The sequence below is a fragment of the Saccostrea echinata genome, unplaced genomic scaffold, assembly GCF_033153115.1.
Source record: "Saccostrea echinata isolate AGI-Se365-2 ecotype Australia unplaced genomic scaffold, CSIRO_AGI_Sech_v1 ptg000002l, whole genome shotgun sequence".
NCBI lineage: Eukaryota > Metazoa > Mollusca > Bivalvia > Ostreida > Ostreidae > Saccostrea > Saccostrea echinata.
The window spans coordinates 23525123-23549311 of record NW_026889751.1 but is presented as its reverse complement, the minus strand read 5'-3'; the positions used below and the strand labels follow the sequence as shown (position 1 = coordinate 23549311).

At 34.3% G+C, this 24189-nt stretch overlaps 3 protein-coding genes across 3 annotated transcripts; 1 reads left to right on the top strand and 2 right to left on the bottom strand.

Moving 5' to 3' along the window:
- Positions 1-41: 41 nt before the first annotated feature.
- Positions 42-8557, bottom strand: LOC133178161 (collagen alpha-4(VI) chain-like). The gene is made up of 11 exons (XM_061312910.1): positions 8497-8557; positions 7215-7593; positions 5156-5346; positions 4458-5036; positions 4053-4336; positions 3693-3972; positions 2719-3126; positions 2080-2224; positions 1510-1680; positions 734-930; positions 42-655 (listed from the first exon to the last, which is right to left on the bottom strand). Exons 1-11 carry the CDS (start codon positions 8555-8557, stop codon positions 42-44), a joined length of 3309 nt encoding a protein of 1102 aa, XP_061168894.1.
- Positions 8558-12122: 3565 nt separating this feature from the next.
- LOC133175105 (probable RNA-binding protein EIF1AD) lies at positions 12123-19574 on the top strand. The gene is made up of 5 exons (XM_061310240.1): positions 12123-12230; positions 12816-12915; positions 13100-13208; positions 17084-17192; positions 19252-19574. The coding sequence occupies exons 2-5, from the start codon at positions 12829-12831 to the stop codon at positions 19430-19432; spliced, it is 486 nt and encodes a 161-aa protein (XP_061166224.1). The 5' UTR covers positions 12123-12230; positions 12816-12828; the 3' UTR covers positions 19433-19574.
- A 16-nt stretch (positions 19575-19590) lies between these two features.
- Positions 19591-23802, bottom strand: LOC133175116 (ciliary microtubule inner protein 1-like). Its single transcript, XM_061310252.1, has 3 exons — positions 23739-23802; positions 20093-20177; positions 19591-19934 (listed from the first exon to the last, which is right to left on the bottom strand). The coding sequence occupies exons 1-3, from the start codon at positions 23798-23800 to the stop codon at positions 19668-19670; spliced, it is 414 nt and encodes a 137-aa protein (XP_061166236.1). The 5' UTR covers positions 23801-23802; the 3' UTR covers positions 19591-19667.
- Positions 23803-24189: the final 387 nt, after the last annotated feature.

Here is a 24189-nt window from a genome sequence, read left to right as displayed (position 1 = left end):
CTACTATAGTACAAATGAAACTATTTTACAACTACTCTCTGTTACAAAATGTCATTATCTGAGACCAGGTTTGGAATATTTATCATCTTACCCTCACATGCAACTTTTTTAATATCCTCTTTGAGAGTCTGCAACGTGTCAAAATTTTGGGTTTTGAAGACATGGTTAGGATCTGAAGCAATAGAATTCAGTTCGGTACTGTCAACATTCGATCCAATGCCGATAGCGACAACGGTTGCCCCGCATGCCTTTAGCAAATTAGCTTCCGTCAAGGTGGCGCTTTTGTTTGTGGACATGCTTTCTGTGAGGACAACAACGAACAGTGAGGAGTTAGAACGCGCCCCATTCATTGAAAGGATGTTGTGCTCCCTTATATACTTCAGCACTTTTGAAGTCTGAGTTGAACCCCCGACATAGTCTGTTTGTTGTATTGCATCTAGAACGGGCCTCTTCTGTGTGTACTGGTTCAGGTAGAAGTTATTTTGAACAACTGACCCAAACGACACAACGCTGAATTGTACGTTGTTGGGACCAACAGGGAGATCTCTCACAAACGACTGAACCAAGTCCATTTCTTTCTGTAAGTTGATCAGTCCTACTCTACTGGATGAATCCAGTGCAAAGATGATGTCAGCTGTCTGGATAAAACCACACGCTGAGAAGGAAAAGGTTACAATTAATTACACTCTTATTCAATCCAGACTGAGAAATGAAGGCAATAAATGATACTCACTTTGACACGAAGTGAACTCAAGCTCCGAGTTAAGTTTGTTCAAGACGTCAAAGTTAGCAACATAGAAAGCGTGCTGTGAGTCACTGGCTATACTGTTCAATTCTTGTTGGTTGACTCCGGATCCAATACCAATGGCAATCACCTTCATATTTGGTTGGGATTTCAAGGCTGCAGCTTCCTGTAGAGTTTTTGCATGACTAAAAAGATGAAGAAAGAAAACAATTTTGGTATTGACACGGATTGTCTAATTCGTTTGACTTTCCATAAGAATGCTTTTGTACATTATAAACTTTAGGCAGATTGCGATTCGGTAACCCAAACGCTAAACAATTCACCTTCTGAGCGAAATTTGTGGTTAACAGAATTTATATTTATACTAAATACTATAGAAGGTACGTTTCATTATATCGGACGCTTCATTTATCCGGACAGTTTGCTAGGGAACAAAAGCGTTTGTGTTAAAGAGGCTCGACAGGACATTGAAATTACATTAAATAAAATGAAATGTACAAATCACGCTTTTCTTTCATTGCACTTTGGTTTCCTTTTATTTTGTGTGATAAAGGAACAAAATAAATGTTGCATACACATGAAAAACATACTTGTATGATGAATTAGTCTATCATACGATCTGTATGTAAACTGCAAAGATGTTGTAAGCATTAGGTGCTTCTAAAACATAACCCAGCTTTTTTCTTGAAGTTGTATATACGATAAAAATTAAAATCTTTGATACCCTGATTGAAGTTATGAGTATTGAATATTTCTAAAAGTACTTGAAAGAACGCCCGTCCGTCATGACTACCACGATGCTGCTAGCATTGGTTCTTCCACCATGGGACGGAAGGAAGGCCTGTGTTCTGGCATACTGTAAAGCTTTGTCTGTGTATGTTCCTCCTCCATCATAATAGATGCCAGAGATCGCAGCAAGTAAGGCTGTTTTATCACTACATTTAGAGAAAATATTCTTAACTTTGAGTTAAGGTCCATTACCTATTACCAGGCTTTTAACTGTCAATATTAAAGATGAATAAAAACATTCTTGGAAGAAAATAATGTAAATATTAACCTTATCCTTAGCTATAAACGCATATGGATATGATTCATCGAAAAGTTACCTTTGATCTTCACTGAAATATTCTTATAGCAGTGTTGCAGGGATGAACAATTTAGTTTCGTTATAAGCGAAATTCATTATATTTAATAACTTCATTATATGTTTTGTTTCTACGGGGAATAAAAATTATGTCGCTTTAAGTGTAAATTCTTTAAATGTGTGTTCGCTGTTTTACTGTCTTTACCTGTATTGGTCAAGACTGATTCTCTCGTGTACACTGGTAGAAAACGTAACCACTCCAACCTGTGCGTTCTGTGGATTAATCTCAAACTGTTTAGTGAAGTTCTGAACAAACGTTAGCATCTTATTGAAGTTGATTTTTCTCTTGGTCCTTGAGGAGTCGAGAAAGAAAACAATATCCAATTTTCCACACTCTGAAACACAAAGCTTTTTAAGGTTCTCCTTCCTTGACTTTTTGAACTACTACATTTCTTTTCCTGGCGAATAATTTCTAACTTATCGAATACAACATTTGAACAATTATACATATATTTTTGTTTTTTTAGTGATAATGCATATTTTAATGCATTGGCATATAGATACTAGAATTTTGTCAATCCAATAGATACATACATATAGTTTTAAAAAATTATTCTTTTTTACCTGGATCAATAATAGGCGGATTTGGAACTGCAAGAAAAATATATTCCTTTATCATAATTTGCCTATTTTGAGTAATTCTCACAAAATGGAAACAAATTGTGGGAAATAAACTTACTGGAACATGCAGCAGTTTTAATCTTGTATTGTATCGACTTAAGATCATCAAAGTCTGCAACAGTGAACACATGCTGTAAGTCTGTGGCAATTCCATTCAATTCCATTTGACTGATATTTTTACCAATACCAACCGAAATCACTTTTACACCTAGAGCTTTTAGTGCGTTAGCCTCTGCAATCGTCTTAGTTGTGGAATAAGAAATTTTATTCGTCAAGACAATGGCAATTTTCTGAGCGTTAGGTCTTGCTCCATGGTATGAGTAATATTGGTATCTAGCACTGGTGAGACCATATTCGGTATGTGTAGCTCCACCAGTGTAAAAAACAGTATTTAATTTATGTAAAATGGACTGTATATCATGGTATGTGTTGAAATAAAATTGGTTTCTTGCATAACTTGAATATGTAACCAGACCAAACTGAACGTGCTGTTTCCCAATTTGAAATCCCTTAATAAAATCGGCAGTAAAGTTTAATTCTTTCTTGAAATTGCTGGCACCCTCACTTCCGGAATCGTCCAGAATGAACACAATGTCTGCTTCTCTATCACCACACTCTGAAAACAATGAATAAGGATATATCACTGTTGTAATCATTGATGATATACTTTATAATTATATATCCATTAAAAAGTATTTTACCATTTTTGTCGATAGTGAACTACCGGTATGTTTAACTTTGCAAAAAATCAAATTTAATTAATTAGCGAATGACATATTTCATGTAATATGTATCATTGATTAATGTTGACTTGGTTTTATAAAAACATATCAGTGGCTTTTATATTACTAATAGCTTTTAAAACTAAAGCAGTAAAAATTCAATTTTACTATGTCCTGTTTACTAAACTCCATAAAAATAGAGTGAAACAGTTCACGAGATAGAAACTATCCTATCAGTAAACGCTCGAAATTGTTCATTTCGCTGATCTACTTTAAGTTTTTGCATTTCAACTTTGCAATACTGGTATAAGTACATAAATGAATACGAAGAAAACTTGCCTGTACTTGGTTTTTCATCTGTAAGTAAAAGAGGGAATGTCAGTCGTCTTATGTCTCACATCAAATACTAACAGGAATTTTATAAAGGCAACATAGTACATCTTTCAATAGCATGTCTCACTTCTACAGATTTCTATCTGCAAATCCTTTTGGACAGATGCGAGGGATTTAAAATCAGTAGCAGTGAACACGTGGTATTTGTCTGTAGCAATAACAGTCAACTCAGAACTGCGCACATCCTGACCAATTCCTATAGTGATGACCTTGATACCATGTTTGTGCAGACGGTCAGCCATTAAAGCTGTCACCATTGGGTCCGTAGATTGTCCGTCGGTCAATACTACCAGTATTTTAGGTATGCTTTCATCTCGAGCTCCATTTTTGGGGCTGAAACTTTCATTCTAAAATGGACTGTACCAATTTGTGATTTCTGTTCTATACACAAGATGCTTACACCAAAAAAAATCTTCATTGGACTTACCAGAGCAAACTTCAGACCAAGATCGGTATACGTGCTTCCAGGAATGTATGGGACGTTGTCGATGGCATTAACAAGGTCAGTCTTGTTATGGTACATGTCAAGCCAGAAATGACCATGGGGTTTGGTGGAAAATGTTGTCAGACCAATCTGAACAGCGTCAGGTCCAATGTCAAACTTAAGTGTAAAGTTTTGAAGAAATTGAAGTTGGTAATTAAAATTGTCCCTCCCTTCACTGGCAGAGGAATCCAATAGAAACACGATGTCTGCCTTACTTCCATGACAAGCTACCACACAAAATAGACAACGAATTGAAAAAAAAAGAAATGTTTCAAGGTAGTAATTTTGCGTGCTATTTCTGTCAAGATAAAATGCCTCAATACAAAATTTGATTAAATATTAAAGTACCATTATAATCACAAGTGATTGATTCTATGTTTGTCATCACTGAGTACAGATCATCGTAGGTGTCTACTTTAAAAACATATTGTGGGTCAGTAGCAGTAGCTTCCAGCTCCGCCTTGTTGCTTTTGCTTCCTACACCAATGGAAATGACCTCTATTCCCATTTTGTGAAGTTTATCTGATGCGGCCGATGTTGCGGTAGCCGGTGAATATGGATATGTTCCGTCTGTGAGAACAATTACCCAGCGTTCTACTCCTGCTCTACCACCGTTGGTGGATTTGAAGGTGTTGTTGGCAATATATTCCAGAGCCTCGTTCACGTTTGTCGATCCATAGGCATATGGATATGTAATACTAGAAATGGCCCCCAGAACTTGTGTTTTAGATTGATAATTATTCAGATGAAATTCTACATGGACTCTTTTGTCAAAAAACACTATACTAAATTGTGTGTCATTTAATCCCACGTTGTATTGCCTTACAAGATGCTTAATAAAAAGCATCTGTTTGGAAAAGTCTATGGTTGAGATGGTCGAAGAAGAATCTATGGCAAACACAATGTCTGCAATTGTTGATTGACAATCTGAATTTAAAAGAAATACTTAGGTAAAGAGAAGTTATTCTTAGTTTCTCTGAAAATGTTATATGATGGTCAAATGGGTAGAGCTAAGTTCAAGATATTTGATCCAATAAAGAGCTTACGTAAGGCCGCTTTCTGACATGCCGCGTTGGTCAATTGACTTTGGATGGTGTTCAGTAGATCAAAGTTCTGTACTTGGAAAACATTGGTATAATCGCTAGCAATGGATTCTAGCTCAAAATTAGAAACGTAATTACCGATACCAACAGCAAAAACCTCTACACCAGAAAAGTGCAATTTTTGGGCTTCGGATCTACAAGCAAAACCAAACCAGGATAAGATTTATGTACTAATAGAGATAATGACCATGGATGTTACAATTTTAAGCACTATTAATTTGTTACGTATTTTGAATGTAAAAGGCTATATATTTTTTCTATGTACACCTAGGTTTTATAATTAATGATTAAGGGTAAAGTAATATGTAAGGAGAATTCATACGAGAGAAAACTATATTTAAATCTGGTAAACAATAATATATATGCAAAGTACGGACAGCACACGAATTTAATAAGTTTTGAAACTACCTTAAACGGACATATACTAAGAATTCTGAAATAAGTAAAAATGTTTCTGTTGTAATTTCTTTAAAATTACGTGTTTCGATTTTGTTGTTGTTGTTTAAATCTATTCTGTATGTGAGTGTGTGTGTGTGGGGGGGGGGGGGGGGGGGAGTTTCGTAGGGAATGTAAACAAGTATAATGTGAATACAAAGTATCTTCCAGTTTGATATACCGGTATCCATATAATTGTGCGATGGACCATTTCTTAAGAGGAGCTACATGAATGCATAGTGCGAGTAACAACCATTCTTTATTACATGTAATGTATTGAAAAACAAGCAGAAAGAAGACTGATTGGACATGCCTGCATTAAATGTACTCTTTTAGTAGCAATGATATGGACACCACCCACTAGAAAGGAAAGAGGGCAAGACTGAAAGCAAACAATTGATCCTCAGATAAGATACACAGTACATCTGATGGCCATTCACGCTATGATGAAAAAACAAATTGAAAGACTGTTTAATGTGCGTTTGAAAAGGAGAAACATAAAAACTCGAAAGCTAAGTTTAAATCGATGCTGTCATAAGACAGTAATACACACTCCCATTCATTTCCCAAAAGATGAGTTGGGTACTAACAAAATGTAAGAGGAGTTCAGGAAACCAGGTTTTTGTAGATATAAACATCGTTTTACCCCCCAGCTGTCTCCCAATGTGAAAATCAAAATTCAAAAACCTCTTGCACTTTTAGAGGACACTCACAATCACATTCTAAAATACCATTTGACTACTGCGAAAAATATTACAGGAGTTCAGGGAACCAGGTTTTTATGGATAAACGATGCTTTTTGACCCCTAATCCCCCTTCACGGGTGAAAATCATAGCAATTCCAAAACCTTGTTGCACATGTATTTGAGACCACCAATCATATTCCAAAAGATAAGTTGGCTTCTGCAAATAAACGTATGAGGAGTTCAGGGAACCAGGTTTTTGTATAAGAATATTTTTGATCCCAATCGCTCCCAGAATGAAAATTGAGATTCCAAAATCCTACTGCACATCTACAGTACACTCCCAATCACACTCCAAAATATGATTTGACTACTGAGAAAAATGTAGAAGTTCAGAGAACCAGGGGTTTTTTGTAGAAAAACGACGTTTTTGACCCCCAATCCCCCCAGGGTGAAAACCGAAATTTATAAACCTTTTTGCACTTCTCCAAGAAACCACCAATCATATTCCAAAAGATGAGTTGATGACTGCTAAAATTTTAAGAGGAGTTCAGGTAATCAGGTTTTTTCTCCTCAGAAAAAACATCTGTGTCAAAGAAGTTCAGGGAACCAGTGTTTTGTAGAAAAACTGGGATTTTTCACCCCCATTTTGCACCCAAGGTAAAAATGAAAATTTCAAAGTCTTTTTGCACTTGTTCAATGCCCAGCAATCATACTTGAAAAGAGTTGGCTATTGCTTAGAATGTAAGAGTAGTTTGGGGAAGAAGAAAGTGTGACATACATGTAACGGACAGACGGACGGACCATGATAACAACAGCAATATCCCAAACTTCCTTTAGAAAGTGCGAGTTTAAATAAGAAATAATTTTTAAGAGATACGCACATGGTGTTAGCTTGGTTAGACCAATGTCCATTAGTCAATAGGAAAACTAATTTTTCGGCATCTGGTCTTCCTCCATTTTGAGGCAAGAATGAGGTAGTTTCCGTATAAGTGAGCGCCCTGTCAAGGTAAGTTGCTCCCGGTCTGTAAGGTATGTTTTGAATGGCACTGATGAGACCTGGTTTGGCTGAGTGTGTATTTAAGGAAAAGGCGTTGTATACCGACGTGGCAAACGGGACAACGCTGATCTGAGTGGCATCTGATCCTATATTGAATTGGCTAACGAAATTATCCACAAATTTTAGTTGTTTATTAAAATTTGCCTGTCCTTCACTGTAAGAGGCGTCCAGTAGAATCACAATGTCCAGCTTAGACCTACATCCTGTTTAAATGCAATAAATGTAAACTTTGTCTTATTTTCGAAACATCGTATTTCAGCAGAAAATGAATGTGAGAAGTTCTACAAATATTTATTCACAGTATGAGATGGTCTTATTTTTCATTTAAAAACAAAATTCCGGCTCTTGTGACCTGGAATCATCAAATACTTAGTTTAGCGAATGCGAGAAGGTATCTGTTTGTTTCGAAAACCAAAAAAAAAAGCTTAGAATGACTTGAGACTTTATTTGTAGTAAGAGCAATATTTGCGTTAGCCTAATTTTTTCTCCAAATAATTTCTATAGAATTCTCTTCACAAATAAAACCAAACAGCGACTCACTATAGAAAATTTCAATTGGTGTTGTCTTAACAGTGAATTCTGCGATACTGCATGTCTATCCGTTCGCCATGTTTACAAAAAATACTTTGTACACTGTTGGCCTTAAAATACTTTCTGTAATTTCTTTTCTGATGAGACATAAAGAATGAGATTTGTGCAACAAATTGGAAATGAATTAATTCTTAATTATATCACTGTTTTCTATTAAATCAAAAAAAAAACCTAACACATGTGTACATTACTTGTGATTGGACGTACCACGTGCACACAATATGCCGAATGTTCTATTTATAAACTACTATCTTTATTCATTGAAGATTAAATTTTATCGCGATATCAATCGTACTTATTTGATATGTCACTTTATGAAAAGAAATGGTATTCACTCGTTGAAATTTAATTTCTGAGTTCATGATCTTTTTGATTAAAACAAATTATATGAATTCCAGCAGACAACATATTTTTTTTTACTTAATGTTATTATCTTAGTACAAAGAATTAATATAGTTCCTTTGATATTTGATGGATTTTATTTTGTAATATTTGAAATTCATTAAATGTGTTACCTGCGGGTACTTGTGCCCACACTTGGACGGTGATTGCCAGCAGTACTAACAATGATTTCATTCCAAGCATGGTTCCGACTCTGTCCAGCACGCTCTGTGAACTTGTCACTCCAACATCTGGCTGAGAATGGACAGATTATCAACACCTGTCCTGAATAGCAGACAGAATAGAGAAGATAGCTGTATGAAAATCATAAGCAGGGTTAACACACAGACATACCCACACACACAGACACACGTACGAGCGCGAATGATCCGTCGTTGAATTCCGCAGTGAAAAAGAAAAAAGGAGAGAAAAAGTATTAACTACTAAACAACCCATCCAGTTGAAATTATCAGAATCTTATTGGGAAAAGACAAATACAAGAAGAATCAGAAGTTCAATTTTACGCACACTCGATACACAGAAAATTTTTCAATAAAATAGAAAACATTAGGGAGAAAATGTAAGAAATATTTTTTTAAAAAAAACAAACAAACAAACAAACAAAACAAAAAAGAAAAGAAATTATTAAATTCTTATTGTTAGAAGGATGCAAAATAAAAATATGATGTTTAATTTTTCCAAAATAACAAATTACTCAAATTTCGATATCAGGAAAGGGAAAAAACTATAGCTTAAATTAAATTTTGTTGTTCATGATTTGTTAAAACATATCATGTATATATCGTGTTATGAAGAGAATATGTATATTTCGGAAATTATAAATTATTATTATATTAAATTATTATTATATCAAATTATTATTATATTAAATTACTGGATATTACGCGGAGTATATTAATATGAGTAGGTTATTTTTTTTTTAAATCAAATGATTAGTGTGGGTATATATGTGAACTACATGTATCTAGAAGAGTGAATATACATGTATCTCTTTGACGGATGAGGTTTTTTTTTTTCATATCTGCTTATTTAAAAAGATAAATATAATTGCAATGCCCTTTAAATTGGCTAATCATTATAAACTTAGTCAAATTTTGTTTTTAAGTGATTTTATTAAAATATGATTTAAATTCACACTATAATACTTTTTAAAAAGTCTTAAAACAGATTGTATGGAATTTTTTTAAAACATATTTTTCCAATCTGATGTTTCTAGTAATATAAATTCGAATTTTCAATCAATTTTAGAGTCAAAAAAACTCTACGACGAAGTTACGTGTTGTTGATTTTCAGTTGAACGAACTAGTTGGGATGTGAAATATTGAAATAGATAAAATATTCTCATGATTATCTGATGAGTGACAATGTTGTGACTCATGCAGTTTCAGCATAGCAAGGGTTTTGAACTGTAAGATAAAAAACAAAACAAAACGTCAGTGATTTTAAAAGATTTTCAAAAGAGAATACATGAAGTATTTGTATATGCATTTTCATATGATTGTTCTTTTGAAATGAATCCATATTTTTACAATCAATAATTAATACGTCAAAAGACTTTACGATGAACTTACGTATTGCTGATTTTTTTTTCTATCAACGACTAGTTTGGATATATGTGAAACATTCAGACTAATAAATATACTTCTATGACAGATGAGTTTTTTTTTCATTTGAAAGCCGGTTAATTCTGCTTATTGAATTAATTAAAAATAATTTGCATTGTATTGCACTGCAATACACCAACAAATTGGACAATGCAAAAAACAATCAAAAGGTCTTTTACATGATTGTATAGAAAATATGGTTAAAATTCACACCGTCTTTAATTCAGTGTTCTTTAAAAATTCAAAAACAGACTTGAAGAATATTTTTTTGATTTTTTTAATGGCTCTCTGAAAGTAAATCCTAATTTCAAATCATTAATAATGTACTGAAACGCACAAGAAACGCAACATCCTAAATTTAGGGAGGAAGTTATAGACAGGTTATAACTTTGTACTTAAAAAGTTAGGACATCTTCAACTTTGCCAAATCAGTAATTTAGCGGTTGAATGATTTTCATTCCATTACCGGAAGTTGATTTTGACCCTATTAACAGAAATCAAAAAATGCATGTTTAATAAAACATTTAACAATAATTTGGGTTTTCATGGGTTTGTAGCTGTTAATCATAAGTATTGCACTAATATTCCGAAAAACAAATCCTTCTTTCTTTTCCCGATGTGATGCAAATATTTCCTCAAAATGGCTGAAAGCACGCATTTTCATTGCCCTTGCTGGAAATTCTCAAAATAAAGGTAAAAGAGAGTTGCAGATGCAAATATGCATTACATAATGACTCATCAGGCTCATGCGTTTCATAAGCATGAATGACAGTTCTTTGACCGGAAGTCCAAGGGTTACTACATTTTGCCAGGTTAGAGAAAATTCGACCTCAATATCTGAAAAACAGGCACTTGAAAATGCCTAAGAATATTTCTTTCGCTCAGATCAATAGATTGATAAACCTAATGCATCGTACAAATCGAGCTGCAATTGTTGTACATGGCGGACTAGCACGCTGTAACTGAATGGTCGGAAGGGAGGATGTTTTAAGAGTTATGTGTCACTTTCTAAAGTTTACAGATAACATTCAACGTTTAAATCAAATATCTGATGTTTGTAAATTTACTTTTTACCTTACTGTATTCATTTTTGAATGTTATCTTTAAACCTTGGATAAATTAATTAAATAAATTAATTAGGTAAATACATGTACATGTATGCCAGTCTTTCAACCTCTCCATCCTAAATTTATTGCTTAATTTCACTATTATCATGTACGATAACTTCAATTTCTTCGAAGCAATTTAATTATGATAGAATAAGGATTTTGGAATCTATGGTATTTATGTTGATAAGCTACTTTTTAGACCAGGAAATTGTATAAATCATATTTTCTGTGGAGTTAGTAGGGAAAAAATCTTTATCGTTTACAAATCAATTTGAGCTTTCCTTAGCAATTTAAACATAATGCAAAAATCCTGATGAAATAATTTATCAAATAATATTTTGGTACCAACACCCCCAATCTGATTAAAATACAGATCTCTACATAGCGCAAAATTTGGTAATTTTCCCTATATAATGTGATTAACTATAATGATGAACTTTGAAGAAATACCAAGACTAAATTCACGTTACTCTGTGAAGTCAGAGACATTTTTGTGAGCATTTTCAATCACTTAAATGATTTTCAGAACCTGAGGATCGGACTGCCTTCTCTGTTAACATTTCAGAAAAAAGAGGCGTGGAGATTATCTGAATAAAATTGAAACGATTAAACTAAACTTATGTATTTTACATAATTATTATTGTAATATAGATGAATTTTTTCCACGTTTGTGATTATTTTAAAAATAAGTTCGTATCATCGTTAAAATCGTACATAATTATTTATAGTATTAATCGGCAACTCATAGACACAATTGAATTTAATTGAAGTGCTCAATAATTATGTTAGTCTAAACATGCACTGATCAAACGGCTTTTGCTTAAATAAACATCAAGTACAGTGTATGTTTGAAGAAAACCACTCGGAGCGAATCCACTTAGGGCGAACAGGGAAATGACGCGAAACCACTCAGCACGAACAGGTAATAAGGGGCGAACCACCCAGATTCGTAACACACTGGCGTAATAAAATCGAGTTCGGGATTCAAATTGTTGTTGGACATATTTCCGATCTCGTGCAAATTGCACTCGACTTTCGTCAGTTTCGACAGTGACAGAAAAAAGATCAGAAAAACCTTCAATCATTGGTCTGATACTTGGATTCAAATCACCCATCGTTGATTCCAGTTTTAAGGTATTGTGCGGTAGATTGCCAGGGTAAAGAAACAACTTTTTTAACGCCCTTAAGTTTAACTCGAAGTTCCTCTGATATTTATCATGTGTTCAGTTTCTAATGCCAAGTTTCAACATGAGTATTATGGCACAGTGTGACATTATACTAAAATAATTTTGATTACTAGTATATGGCAAACTGCTATTAATTTACCTGTCAATACTTTCACAACAGTAAGTTGTTACTTACTTTACACATCAGTGCCACAGGTACTTGGGTCTCTTGGTTTATAAATATGTATACTTATTGGTCTGTAAAAATACTACTTTTTTTACATATCAGTAGGTATACATATTTATAAACCAAGACCCAAGTACCTGTGATCAGTGCTATTTATAGTCTAAACTCTTTATAATGTTACAGTGGTCATGACACAGATCAGGGTCCATTTACAGAGAGAGAGAAATAAACACTTTCAAACTGATTTGTAAGGAGTAAACCTTTTAAAACATGAAAGAATACTTTGTTCACACTTGTAAAATATTTGGTAGGATGATCATGAGACTGAATTTTGTCATGATGATGCAAATCTGATGAAATTTTCAGATGAATTATTAAGATGTCTAAAGCCACAAAGAGAAAACATGTCACTAAGGAAGTCTTAGATGAGTTTATTCTGCCAACGGAGGATCAACAAATTGTCAGGGTACGCATGTCACATTCATCTTTTCAATTTTATTCAGTTCTCAGTAACTTTCTTTGGGGGGGGGGGGGGGGGGGGGGGTAGAGAGGGGGGAGGGTTGCAATGCTTTCAAATTGCAATTGATTAATAGAACACACCATTTTATAGTACAGAAATACAACAGTGATATACATATAATAATTTACAGGTGACTGCTGGCAGGGGAAATAACTTGCATGAAGTAGAGACTGCCCAAAATGAGCGCTTCCTTGTCAGCATGCCCACACGGTTTAGAAAAAATGTCTGGATCAAAAGAGGTATTTATCTAATGAGTTAGTTTTTTTTTCTTGTGCACTTTTATAATTTTTTATTGTAAAAAAACTATAGAGTAATTTCAATTATATTATTCATGAAATATGCCCACGTGAAGCATCATAGTTCATGTCCTTATGAATTCTCAAAAATTAAATTCATCTCTTACATATAATGTAAATTTTATTTACTGGGTTATAATAATAAGATAAGCAAGTTAATGATGGAATTAATCTACATGAGAAGGAGTGGACTAATAATCACTAAGAATTTATAATCAAATCATGTAGAATTGATTCAGAACTGGTTTGACAATAAAGATACATGTACTGTCATCAAAATGAATTTTGTTAGATAAGTGATAAACAATAATTGCAAATTTGACTTGGCAGACCATCATCGCAAACATCTGCCAAAACGTACATACATTCCTATCCCATTCTGGCAGTGGTTGAATGAGAAAAGAATTTATTGTACATTATTGAATGTAATTGCAATATTTTTATATAAATATTGTATTTAGTTGAGGATAACATTGAAAATTTTTATCCCAATAAAACCATTGTCAGCTGAAGCACAGCTGAGGTGGTTTTCAAGGGGTGAAAATTTTTCAATGTTACCCTTAACTTCATGCAATATTTATTGTATTATACTGAATGTTTTAAACAAATATGTGTACATATAATAGTAAGCTGAATGTGCAAATTCTGCTTAGTCCATATTTTTTTTTGAATATCACCTGTTGTCAAACAATGTTGACTGTTGCTATGTTCTTCACGCTAGAGTGTTTGGATTTCATCTTCCAGAGAGTAGTATTTTTCTAGGAAATAATTCTCATTGGATCAGATTCAACTAATTCACATAAAATTTAATATAAACAATAATTTTTATTAGGTCACCTGAGTCACTCAGGTGACCTATTGCTATCCGTTCTCGTCCGTCGGCGTGCGTCGTGCGTCGTGCGGTGTGCGTCGTGTGTTAACATTTGAACATTTTTAGCTTCTTCTCTGAAACCGCTTAACCAATTTCAACCAAATTTGGCATATAGCACCTATGGGTGAAGGGGAACAAAAATTGTGAATTCCATGGTCCCTGCCCCCCTGGGGCCTGAGGGGTGGGGCTAAAACCACCAAAAATAATGCAATCTTTAAAAATCTTCTTCTTTACTCCTGGACATCAAGCAGTCAAACTGTTGGCATCATTGTAATAAGCATTGAGTCCTCTACCAAAATTGTGAAATTCATGGCCCCAGGGTCAGGGGTTCTGGTGCTAGGGTGGGGCTATATAGATCATATAGGGAAAGTGCATTATTTCTTTGAAAATCTTCTTCTCTGCTCCTGGGTATTAAATAAAGTAACTAAGTACATAGTTATGAAGAACAAGAGTGCCTCTTTCAAAATTGTGAAATTCATGGCCCCAGGATCAGGGGTTCTGGTGTTAGGGTGGGGCTCTATTGATTATATAGAGAAAATGCATTAATTCTTTGAAAATCTTCTTCTCTGCTCCTGGGTATTAAATAAATTTACTAAGTATATAGTTATGATGAGCAAGAGTGCCTCTTTCAAAATTGTGAATTTCATGGCCCCTGGGTCAGGGGTTCTGGTGTTAGGGCAGGGCTCTATTGAGTATATAGTGAAAATGTATTAATTCTTTGAAAATCTTCTTCTCTGCTCCTGGGTATTAAATAAAGTAACTTAGTACATATTTATGATGAGCAAGAGTGCCTCTTCCAAAATTGTGAATTTCATGGCCCCAGGGTCAGGGATTCTGGTGTTAGGGCAGGGCTTTATTGATTATATACATTAGTTAAAATGCATTAATTCTTTGAAAATCTTCTTATCTGCTCCTGGTTATTAAATGAACTAATTTAGTACTTAGTTATGATGAGCAAGAGTGCCTCTTCCAAAATTTTGAATTTCATGGCCCCAGGGTCAGGGGTTCTGGTGTTAGGGCGGGGCTCTATTGATTATATAGTGAAGATGCATTAATTCTTTGAAAATCTTCTTATCTGCTCCTGGATATTAAATGAACTAAGTTAGTACATATTTATGATGAGCAAGAGTGCCTCTTCTGAAATTATGAATTTCATGACCCCAGGGTCAGGGATTCTGGTGTTAGGGTGGGGCTCTATTGATTATATAGTGAAAAGGCATTAATTCTTTGAAAATCTTCTTCTCTGCTCCTGGGTATTAGATAAACTAACTTAGTATATAGTTATGATGAGCTAGAGTGCCTCTTTCAAAATTTTGAATTTCATGGCCCCAGGATCAGGGGTTCTGGTGTTAGGGCAGGGCTCTATTGATTATATAGTAGAATTGCAATAATTTTCTCTGCTCCTGGGTATTAAGTACATAGTTATGAAGAACAAGAGTGCCTCTTTCAAAATTGTGAATTTCATGGCCCCAGGGTCAGAGGTTCTGGTGTTAGGGTGGGGCTCTATTGATTATATAGTTAAAATGCATTAATTCTTTGAAAATCTTCTCTGCTCCTGGGCATTAAATAAAGTAACTTAGTACATAGTTATGATGAGCAAGAGTGCCTCTTCCAAAATTTTGAATTTCATGGCCCTTGGGTCAGGGGTTCTGGTGTTAGGGCAGGGCTCTATTGATTATATAGTAGAATTGCATTAATTCTTTGAAAATCTTTTTCTCTGCTCCTGGGTATTAAATAAACTAACTAAGAATATAGTTATGGTGAGCATGACTGCCTTTTCAGAAATTGTTTCATGGCCCTTGGGTCAGGGGTTCTGGTGTTAGGGATGGGCTCCATTGATTATATAGTAAAATTGCATTAATTCTTTGAAAATCTTCTCTGCTCCTGAATATTAAATAAACTAAGTACATAGTTATGATGAGCATGGCTGCCTCAGAAATTATGAATTTAATGGCCTCTGGGTAAGGGGTTCTGGTGTTAGGGCGGGGCTTTATTGATTAGATAGGGAATTGGCATGAATTCTTTCAAAATCTTGTGTGCGCCTGGGTATTTTTCAAACAAAGGAAGTGCATGGTTATGATAAGGAAGAATGCCTCATGGCCTTTCGGTCAGGGGTTCTGGTGAGGGGGAAAGAGCTCTATTGATTATATATAGTGAAAATGCATAATTTCTTTCAAAATATTTTTTCTACTACTGGTTATAAAGTAAAGAAACAAGTGTATAGTTATAATGAGAAAGGGTGCTTCTTCCAGAATTGTGAGTTCGTGGCCAATGGGTCAGATGTTCTGGGTAAGGATGGGGCTTTATTTATTTAATTTTATGGTGAAAATGCATTTCTTTGAAAATCTTCTATGCTTCTGGGGATGTTCAAGGCAAACAGAGTAAAAGTTTTAATATGCAAGGGTATTTTTACCAAATTTTTGAACACCTGGACAATTTAGTCAAGTGTTCTAGTCCTGGCCAGGGCTCTATTAACTTGTATTCTGCTGAGCAAAGTTATTCCCCTTTGCCATTCACCTTTGATAATTAATCAATGTAAATAATGTATTTGAAAGCTTAATAGAATAAGAGAATTATGCAAGATAATTTATTGTATAATGAAAATGTACTTTCATAGATTTAATGACTTGGAAAGTCAGATAGGCAGATAGATACTAGACCAATTAATTTGTTGATGCTAATCATACTATTTTTCTTGCTTTTGGGCAACAAAGCTTCATTTTTCAGTTTATGGATCCTCTAAATTGTTGTATTGTACTCAGGTGACCGTTAAGGCCCTTGGGCCTCTTGTTAGTTTATAACATGTCATCACACATTAGGTGTGATTAATTATTCAAGATTATGAGACTTTATGTGTTCAAGCAGCCAGTGGTAGGAGAGAGAGCTATGAGTGGACTTTGGACCATATCTTGAGACAATGCTGAAAGACCTAATTTTTTTTTTCTAGGAGACTATGTACTTATTGAGCCTATCCAGGAAGGTGAAAAGGTGAAGGCAGAAATTGCGGCAATACTTTACAAAGAGCAAATCAAGTATATCCAGGAGGAGGGGAAATGGTAAGCTGACAAAGCCTTATATCATCCTGAAGAGTTCAGAATTTGTCTGCTGAAGTATAAAGCAGTGATGATTCTGTTACGATATTTCACAGAGTTCCGCTAATTTAAATCCAAGAATCTGATATTTACGAGTGTTTTCCAATATTTTGGTACTTTTTATTTTGAAACAATATGTTTCCGTTTTTGTCCACGTAAAAAATTCAAGTTGTTTTGTAAGGGTGCAACGATAAACCGTTTGACGGTATATCGCGGTATATTTTTCCATGGTTCAATTCACGATACGCTAAACTGATATCACGGTTCGGTTCAATCGGTCCAGAATTATCCGTTTTGTCCGTTTTATTTCCTTTTTCACTATTTCAAAATGGCTTCCGCGCAAAACATGATGTCGCCGATAACGCATTTACGGCAGTTAAACTCATCTCCAGCATCTTACAGACCTCAGATTTAACACAGAGAAGGACTTAATGTGATTATAAGTAGGAGTGAAACGGTTCACCGCGGTATCGATTCACCGCGGTATTTTTTCTCGGTTTGATACACGGTGCAAAATCTCTAATTTTCGGTTCGGTTCATTTTTCGATCGGGATCGTTATTCAGTCGGGTTTGGCATAAGGCAAAACACGTTACTCAGTAAAAATAAGTATAGAAAACGTAAATTTTTGATGACTGATAGCTTGTAAAATAATTTTTGACAGTCAAATAATTTTAATCAATTTCTTCTAGTCAATTTGCAAATAAAATTCGTAAAATATGTGACTAGATTTAGAAGAAGAAAGCATAAAACAACGTTGAATTTGTTTCCTTCTATCAAAATGTATCGTATCGAAAATAACCGAACCGAGACAAAATTATACAATACGTATCGAACCGTGAGGGAGATGTATCGTTTCACCCCTAATTATAAGTTATAGGTGTTAAGACAAATGATAAACCCTTTAGATCTAAACGTATTCTTTGGTAATACACGATATTTCATCACGGTGTGTATTTCGATGAAAATTCGCTGTCTTGTTGACTAAACCATATTAACACGAGAAATATGACAACTGGTTTTCTACGTAAACAAAAGGAATAAAAGAATGAATGTCTTCCTTTTTCATTCCAATTTAAAAGGAAGATTATAAGGAAAGGTCCCCGTAGTTCCCTGTAAATGTTCATTATTGGTTTAGAATGTTGTCACAACTCAAAGATCTACCTAACAATCCAATTCAAGTTAACAAACTGTTATTTTAATTATTATTAAAAAATATGAACATTTTGTATAACCCTGTCAAGTGTAAAAAAAATATGATGACAAACTTGAAAGACTTTTTAACCCTGTCATGTATCGTGATACGTATCGTATCGTGAACTGAATACCGTGATACGTATCGTATCGTGAGGTTAGTGTATCGTTGCACCCCTATTGTTTTGTCTATGTTTTGATTTAGTCTGCATCATCCAGACGTTTGCTTTCGTCTCCAAGTAAGCTAAACACAAACATAAGGATGATTCAGACTTCCTTACAATGGCGTAGGGATTCATTCAGCCAGGTCAGAATGTAAAAGTTGTTGAATAAACTGTCACACTTCAATTTTTGTTACTCATATAAACCATCTTGGGCTTGCTAAAGCCCATATTTCGTCAGCCCCTCCACCCCAAACCTATTTCAGATATTTTGGCCAATTCACAGAATCTTCACTAATCAAGGTTTATTGACCCTGTGATAAGAGAGGTAACTCTCACTGGGATGAATGACTAAAATCCTATTAAAAAAAAACTATCAAGTTAAAAAGTGATTTCTGTCAAATTTTGCACTGCAGGGTATGCTAAATTTATTTGCATTTCAATTATTATTTAGGTTTCTTTTGGTGAATTATTATTCATCAAGCAAAATTTTATAAGAGAGAGCAGAGTGATCATGAACCATAAATCTCCTAAATCCATTTACAATGTATGCATTGCATCTGTACATTGAAAAAATATCTTGGCAAGTTTTATCTTCTGTAACTAATCAAACTACAGTTTTGAAATCAGTTTTAGAGCTGTTTATATTAATTCTATTCCTATCCTACAGGCCAGCTGAATTTGTGCTAAAGGAAAGCAATGCAGATGAGGGAATTCCAGCTGACATGCTGCCCCCTAGTGATGATGAATATGATGAAGGGGAGATAACTGTGGTAAATGCCAACAGGAGACACATTGCTGTGTATGAAGAGAGTGAGGAGGACAGTTCTGAGGGTGAAGAGGAGAGATAAGGAGTGATTATATGTGACAATTCAAAAAAAAAGTCAAGTGGCCCAGTGTATGCTGGTTTCTGATCAACTTTTATTGCATGATTAATAAAACTGTTACATATCACAAAATACCATTTGAATCACATTCCTCTTATTGAACAATATGATTATTTTGGTTAAATAATTCTAAATTTAACAAAATTATGGATTAAAAAAATTTCTGTGGATAAAATTTCATAAACATTGGAAATGGAACTCAAGGAGAGCCTTCTTGGGGCCACTTCAACAGTTTCAAAATTCCGTTCTGGCCCCTGGATTTAGGCCCAGGGCCATAGCGCCCATAGATTTCCAACTGACATTCTTTACGGGCAGACTTCCAGCCAATCTGTTGTGAGGTGGTCACAGGGAACCCCTTTGGATGCTGTGACGGGTGGATGGGAGGGAGTTTGAGGCCTGTTGTTGAAGATCCACTGCCTTTACTTGATTTGGGTCTCACATCTTGACCCATGAGCTGTCTGTTCAGCTGTAATGGTTGTCATTGAAATTTGTGCATTGACATCTTTTGATTCAAATAAATAACTATGTATATTATAAATTGGTGTGGAGAAACTTGTTTTTGTATGCTTCTTCTAACTTCAGGGTAACAAAATAGGATATTAAATTTTAAAAAAAGACACTTACAATTTTATATTCTTGCACTAAGTATCCCCATCTCTCTGGCCATTTCTTCCTCTGAGATGTTATTTCATGTCCAATATGATCTTTCCTGGTAGAAGAATCAAATCATGTTTCATAATTTCACTCTTTTGGTAACATGTTGGACTCAATTGAGAATTCTTTACAGTTCATTTATATATATATATATATATATATTAGGGATGTCAAAATATTTATTTTTCCTAGTCGATTATTCGATTGCATTATTCGAACGATAGTCGAATATTCGGAACATTTTCTGAAAATAAAATTTTATTTCAAACTTCACTGGTACATGACGTATTTATAATTCAAAACCCCTTAATCTGTTTAAAAAGTAACATAAAAATTAATGCAGCGTAACGTTGGATAGCAAGATTATATGAAATAAATTTAGAAATCTAATATCCCTTAAAATCATGATTTCCCCATCAATCGAATTCATAAATTGGTCTCTACATGCAGTTAGTTTTTATTTTAGTTAGCGTTCAAAATTTGCTAGCCGATATTTTTTTAAAGCTTATTGTGAAATAAATGGGGGGGGGGGGTAATCTCACACTATCCAAACGCCAGGTGGCTGTTAAATTGTTAAACAGTTAGTTACTGCTTATTCATTTATTGATCGTTCTGGCTATCAAAATGACCTTAATTATGAACAATTTAAAATGCAAGCGAATTGTTCTAATAATTATCGAAGCGTCAAAACATGTCACATGTTCCTCGCATTTGAGCAATCTTAAAATAAAAGATAATTGGTACATCGTATAAAATCAAGTCCAATTAATTATTTTACAAACAAAGCCCAGATATATATTGATGGTTGATTTATTACAAAAACAACACAAGCAGTAACTGGTAGATAATTAATTCTCGCGGTAGTGAAGCATTTATAATTACTGTACTTTCTATACGGACATGGAAAATCAAGTTTTTTTTGTAGAGGAAAATTATCTTATCAACTATCTCCGAGGAAAGACGGTTTCTCAATTTTGAAATGAGAATTCCATATCGTTATCACTCTTTTATTGCATTTTTTTAAATTATAATATTCGAATGTCGTTTCATTATTCGATCGTCGGTCCATTCGACTGACAGTCGAATAGTCGACTATTCGTTGACATCCCTAATATATATACATATACAGTCAAACCTAGTTATCTCAGTCTCGATGGGATTGAGAAAAAAAAATTGGAGATATCTGAGGATTTGAGATAATGAGGTTAAAATACATAAAGGAAAAGTGGTTCAGACTTCTAATCACTTCAACATATCCATGGTATTCAAAATATAGATGTACATGTATATGATAACGAAGTTCAACTGTATTTACAATGCATTCATAGAACTCGGAACAAAATATTCAGCTGAAAGGTGAGAGTCAGATTCTGGTTTGACCAAACCAGACTCTAAAAGATTTTTATCTGTAAGAGGGGAGTCATGAAATAACACATTCTTCTGGGAACAGCAGAGCTTCAGTTAAGAATTCTTGGGAGGTGTTGATAAAGTACATGTACAATGTATGTTAAAAACATGAACCAGATTCATAATAATTCAGAGTAAAACATACTGAGTATAGTACATACAGATAGTTTATTTTCAAAAGCTGCCAATGTAAAAGGTGAAGATAACGAATAGCGATCAATCTCATTAATACAGCAGGAAAAAAGAAACGTGAACAGGGCAAAAGTATGGACGCCTGGAAACACCAGAGGTGGGATCAGGTGCCTAGAAAGAGTAAGTATCCCCTGTCGACCGGTCACACCCACCGTAAGCCCTATGTATTGATCTGGTAGACAGTATTTTGTAATCAAATTTAATACAAAAGCAATAACTTAACAAATGGTAGGAAACATGTCAGACAGAATACGACTCAACGATAGGTTGTATTTAAAAAAAAAAAGTCATTAAAACGACCATTATGTAGCATTTGCGAAAAACTGACTTTAAACGGGGATGTTGAAATCCTTGTAACATGAATTTATTTGTCAGTAGCTTGCCTCGGTTTAAAAATTTATGGTACTTAGAACATGTTCTTGCGTATCGAATCAGTGCATCTATGTATACGACATTTTTAAAAAGAATTGTTGAGAGTAGCAGGCCACACTAAATCTTACTGATATGGAAACTTTCCCATAACATGTGGATTCAGGTGTGTTTAAATTATAGACAATGGAGTTAGGTCATTTGAAATCTCTTGGACCTTTCTGACAAACGGAAAAACAAACTCGAATGTGTTACGTAGGCGTCCATGACCCCCCCCCCCCTTTATAAACATGGAAATGCGTGTAGGAAAACCTCTTATCCGTAGAGTCTGAAGCTTAGGATCATTGAATGTAAAGAAATTAATTACTTAAAATTTACCATAATGGGACACTCATTTCTGTCTATCCAATACTTTAATAGGAGCGAGTCAATTTTGTATAAAAATTTTAACGTACCGTGATGTAAATACATTCGAGTTGTTTATCTGACCTTGCAAGAAAGGTCCAAGAAGATGCGATTGGAGTTAGGGTGGGGCTAGAATCAGGGATCAAATTTCACATAATACATGTGAATGTGGGAAAATTTTATAAAATGTCTTCTCCAGAACAGAAAGGGCACATTATTTATTTTAACATTCTGAATCATCATTTAGTATGGATTCAAGTTTGGTTAAGTCATGACCTCTTCAGTCTTGGGGACGAAAAATTATTCATAGGAATAGATGTATATTCCGAAGATCTGTAGTGCCAAGGTGACTCAGGTGAACACTGTGGGCCATGGGCCTCTTGTTTTAACACAGATGGAATGTTTGCAAATTTTTTCACGATCTTTTTTAGAGCAAGCTCACTCTTGAGAAGGTTTGATACCTTTGTTTGTTTGTTTAACGTCCCTTCGAGAATTTTTCACTCATATTGAAACGCCACCACTTGCCGGTGGAGTGTTGCAAAAGACCTGTACTCGGCGCCTTTGAGCAGTGAGGAGTCTTTTTAGCCAGCACCTACTACGACAGGTGACCAATATTAATTTAATTACTTAATATTAATTAATGAAACGGTTTAGAAAAAGCTACATATTATTATAAATCATTTATGCGTTTTTCTATTAAGTCTTATGCACATAAAACAAGTGTTGGTAACTGGGAAAACGGATCCGATTTTGCTTTGCCAAACATTTTCTAAATTGACAAGTGTCCATTCCTAGTTTAATGAGTTTGAAAATTAAGTTCTACTACTTCCGGCACCTCACAAAAAGCGCTTTATTGTATTAATGCATTGCTTACTCTCTTTATTTTTTTTTTTGGGGGGGGGGGATTCTTTTTTACTTGATTAAAATCACCCTCTTTGAAATAATCCTGTCTTCTAATGATCCTTACATTGGCTACACCAAAAGTAAAGGGGGAGGGGGAGTATTGATAAATCGCGGACAAATGACAAATAAACTGTACTGTTTGAATGAAATGTGAAATTACTTTTAACAAAATACTTTTCAAGATGATTTAGAACCATCTTTTTTCAAGATGGAATTTTTCATGAACGCTATAATAACGACATTAATAAAAGTTCATTGATTAATTTTTAGCTACTGTTTAAAAAAAAATCACAACTCTAATATTTTTTATATACAATTACGAAAAAGCCAATTTACTTACCAAATCTGGTCATTGTGAACAAAATTTGTATGATTTTTTATAGGTAGTAATAAGTTGGCCATGTTATCGAATTGGTGACGTCATAATAGAAATATCGTTATTGTGACGTGGGAATTACTTGACAGATTTCACTATTACGGCATAAAACTTGGTAAAAAGAGAGGGATGGGCAAATGCTGTCCATGAATATAGTTACTGTAGTTTTGTATGTATGGAGACAGAAGGCCTATTAATAATTTTTATAATAAGTCTTAAATGATATTCTCATAACATCAGGAATCCTGAGTCCTCCCGTGGCCGCAATAGGCCTAAATAATAAATATAACGGACCTATAGCCGCATTATTTAATCTACAGGTACGAAAAGCTTATCAATCACCGTTCCGGTGATGACTTTAGGCTATATACTGTATTTCATACATCATTTTATTTCTATAGTTCATGCATATACT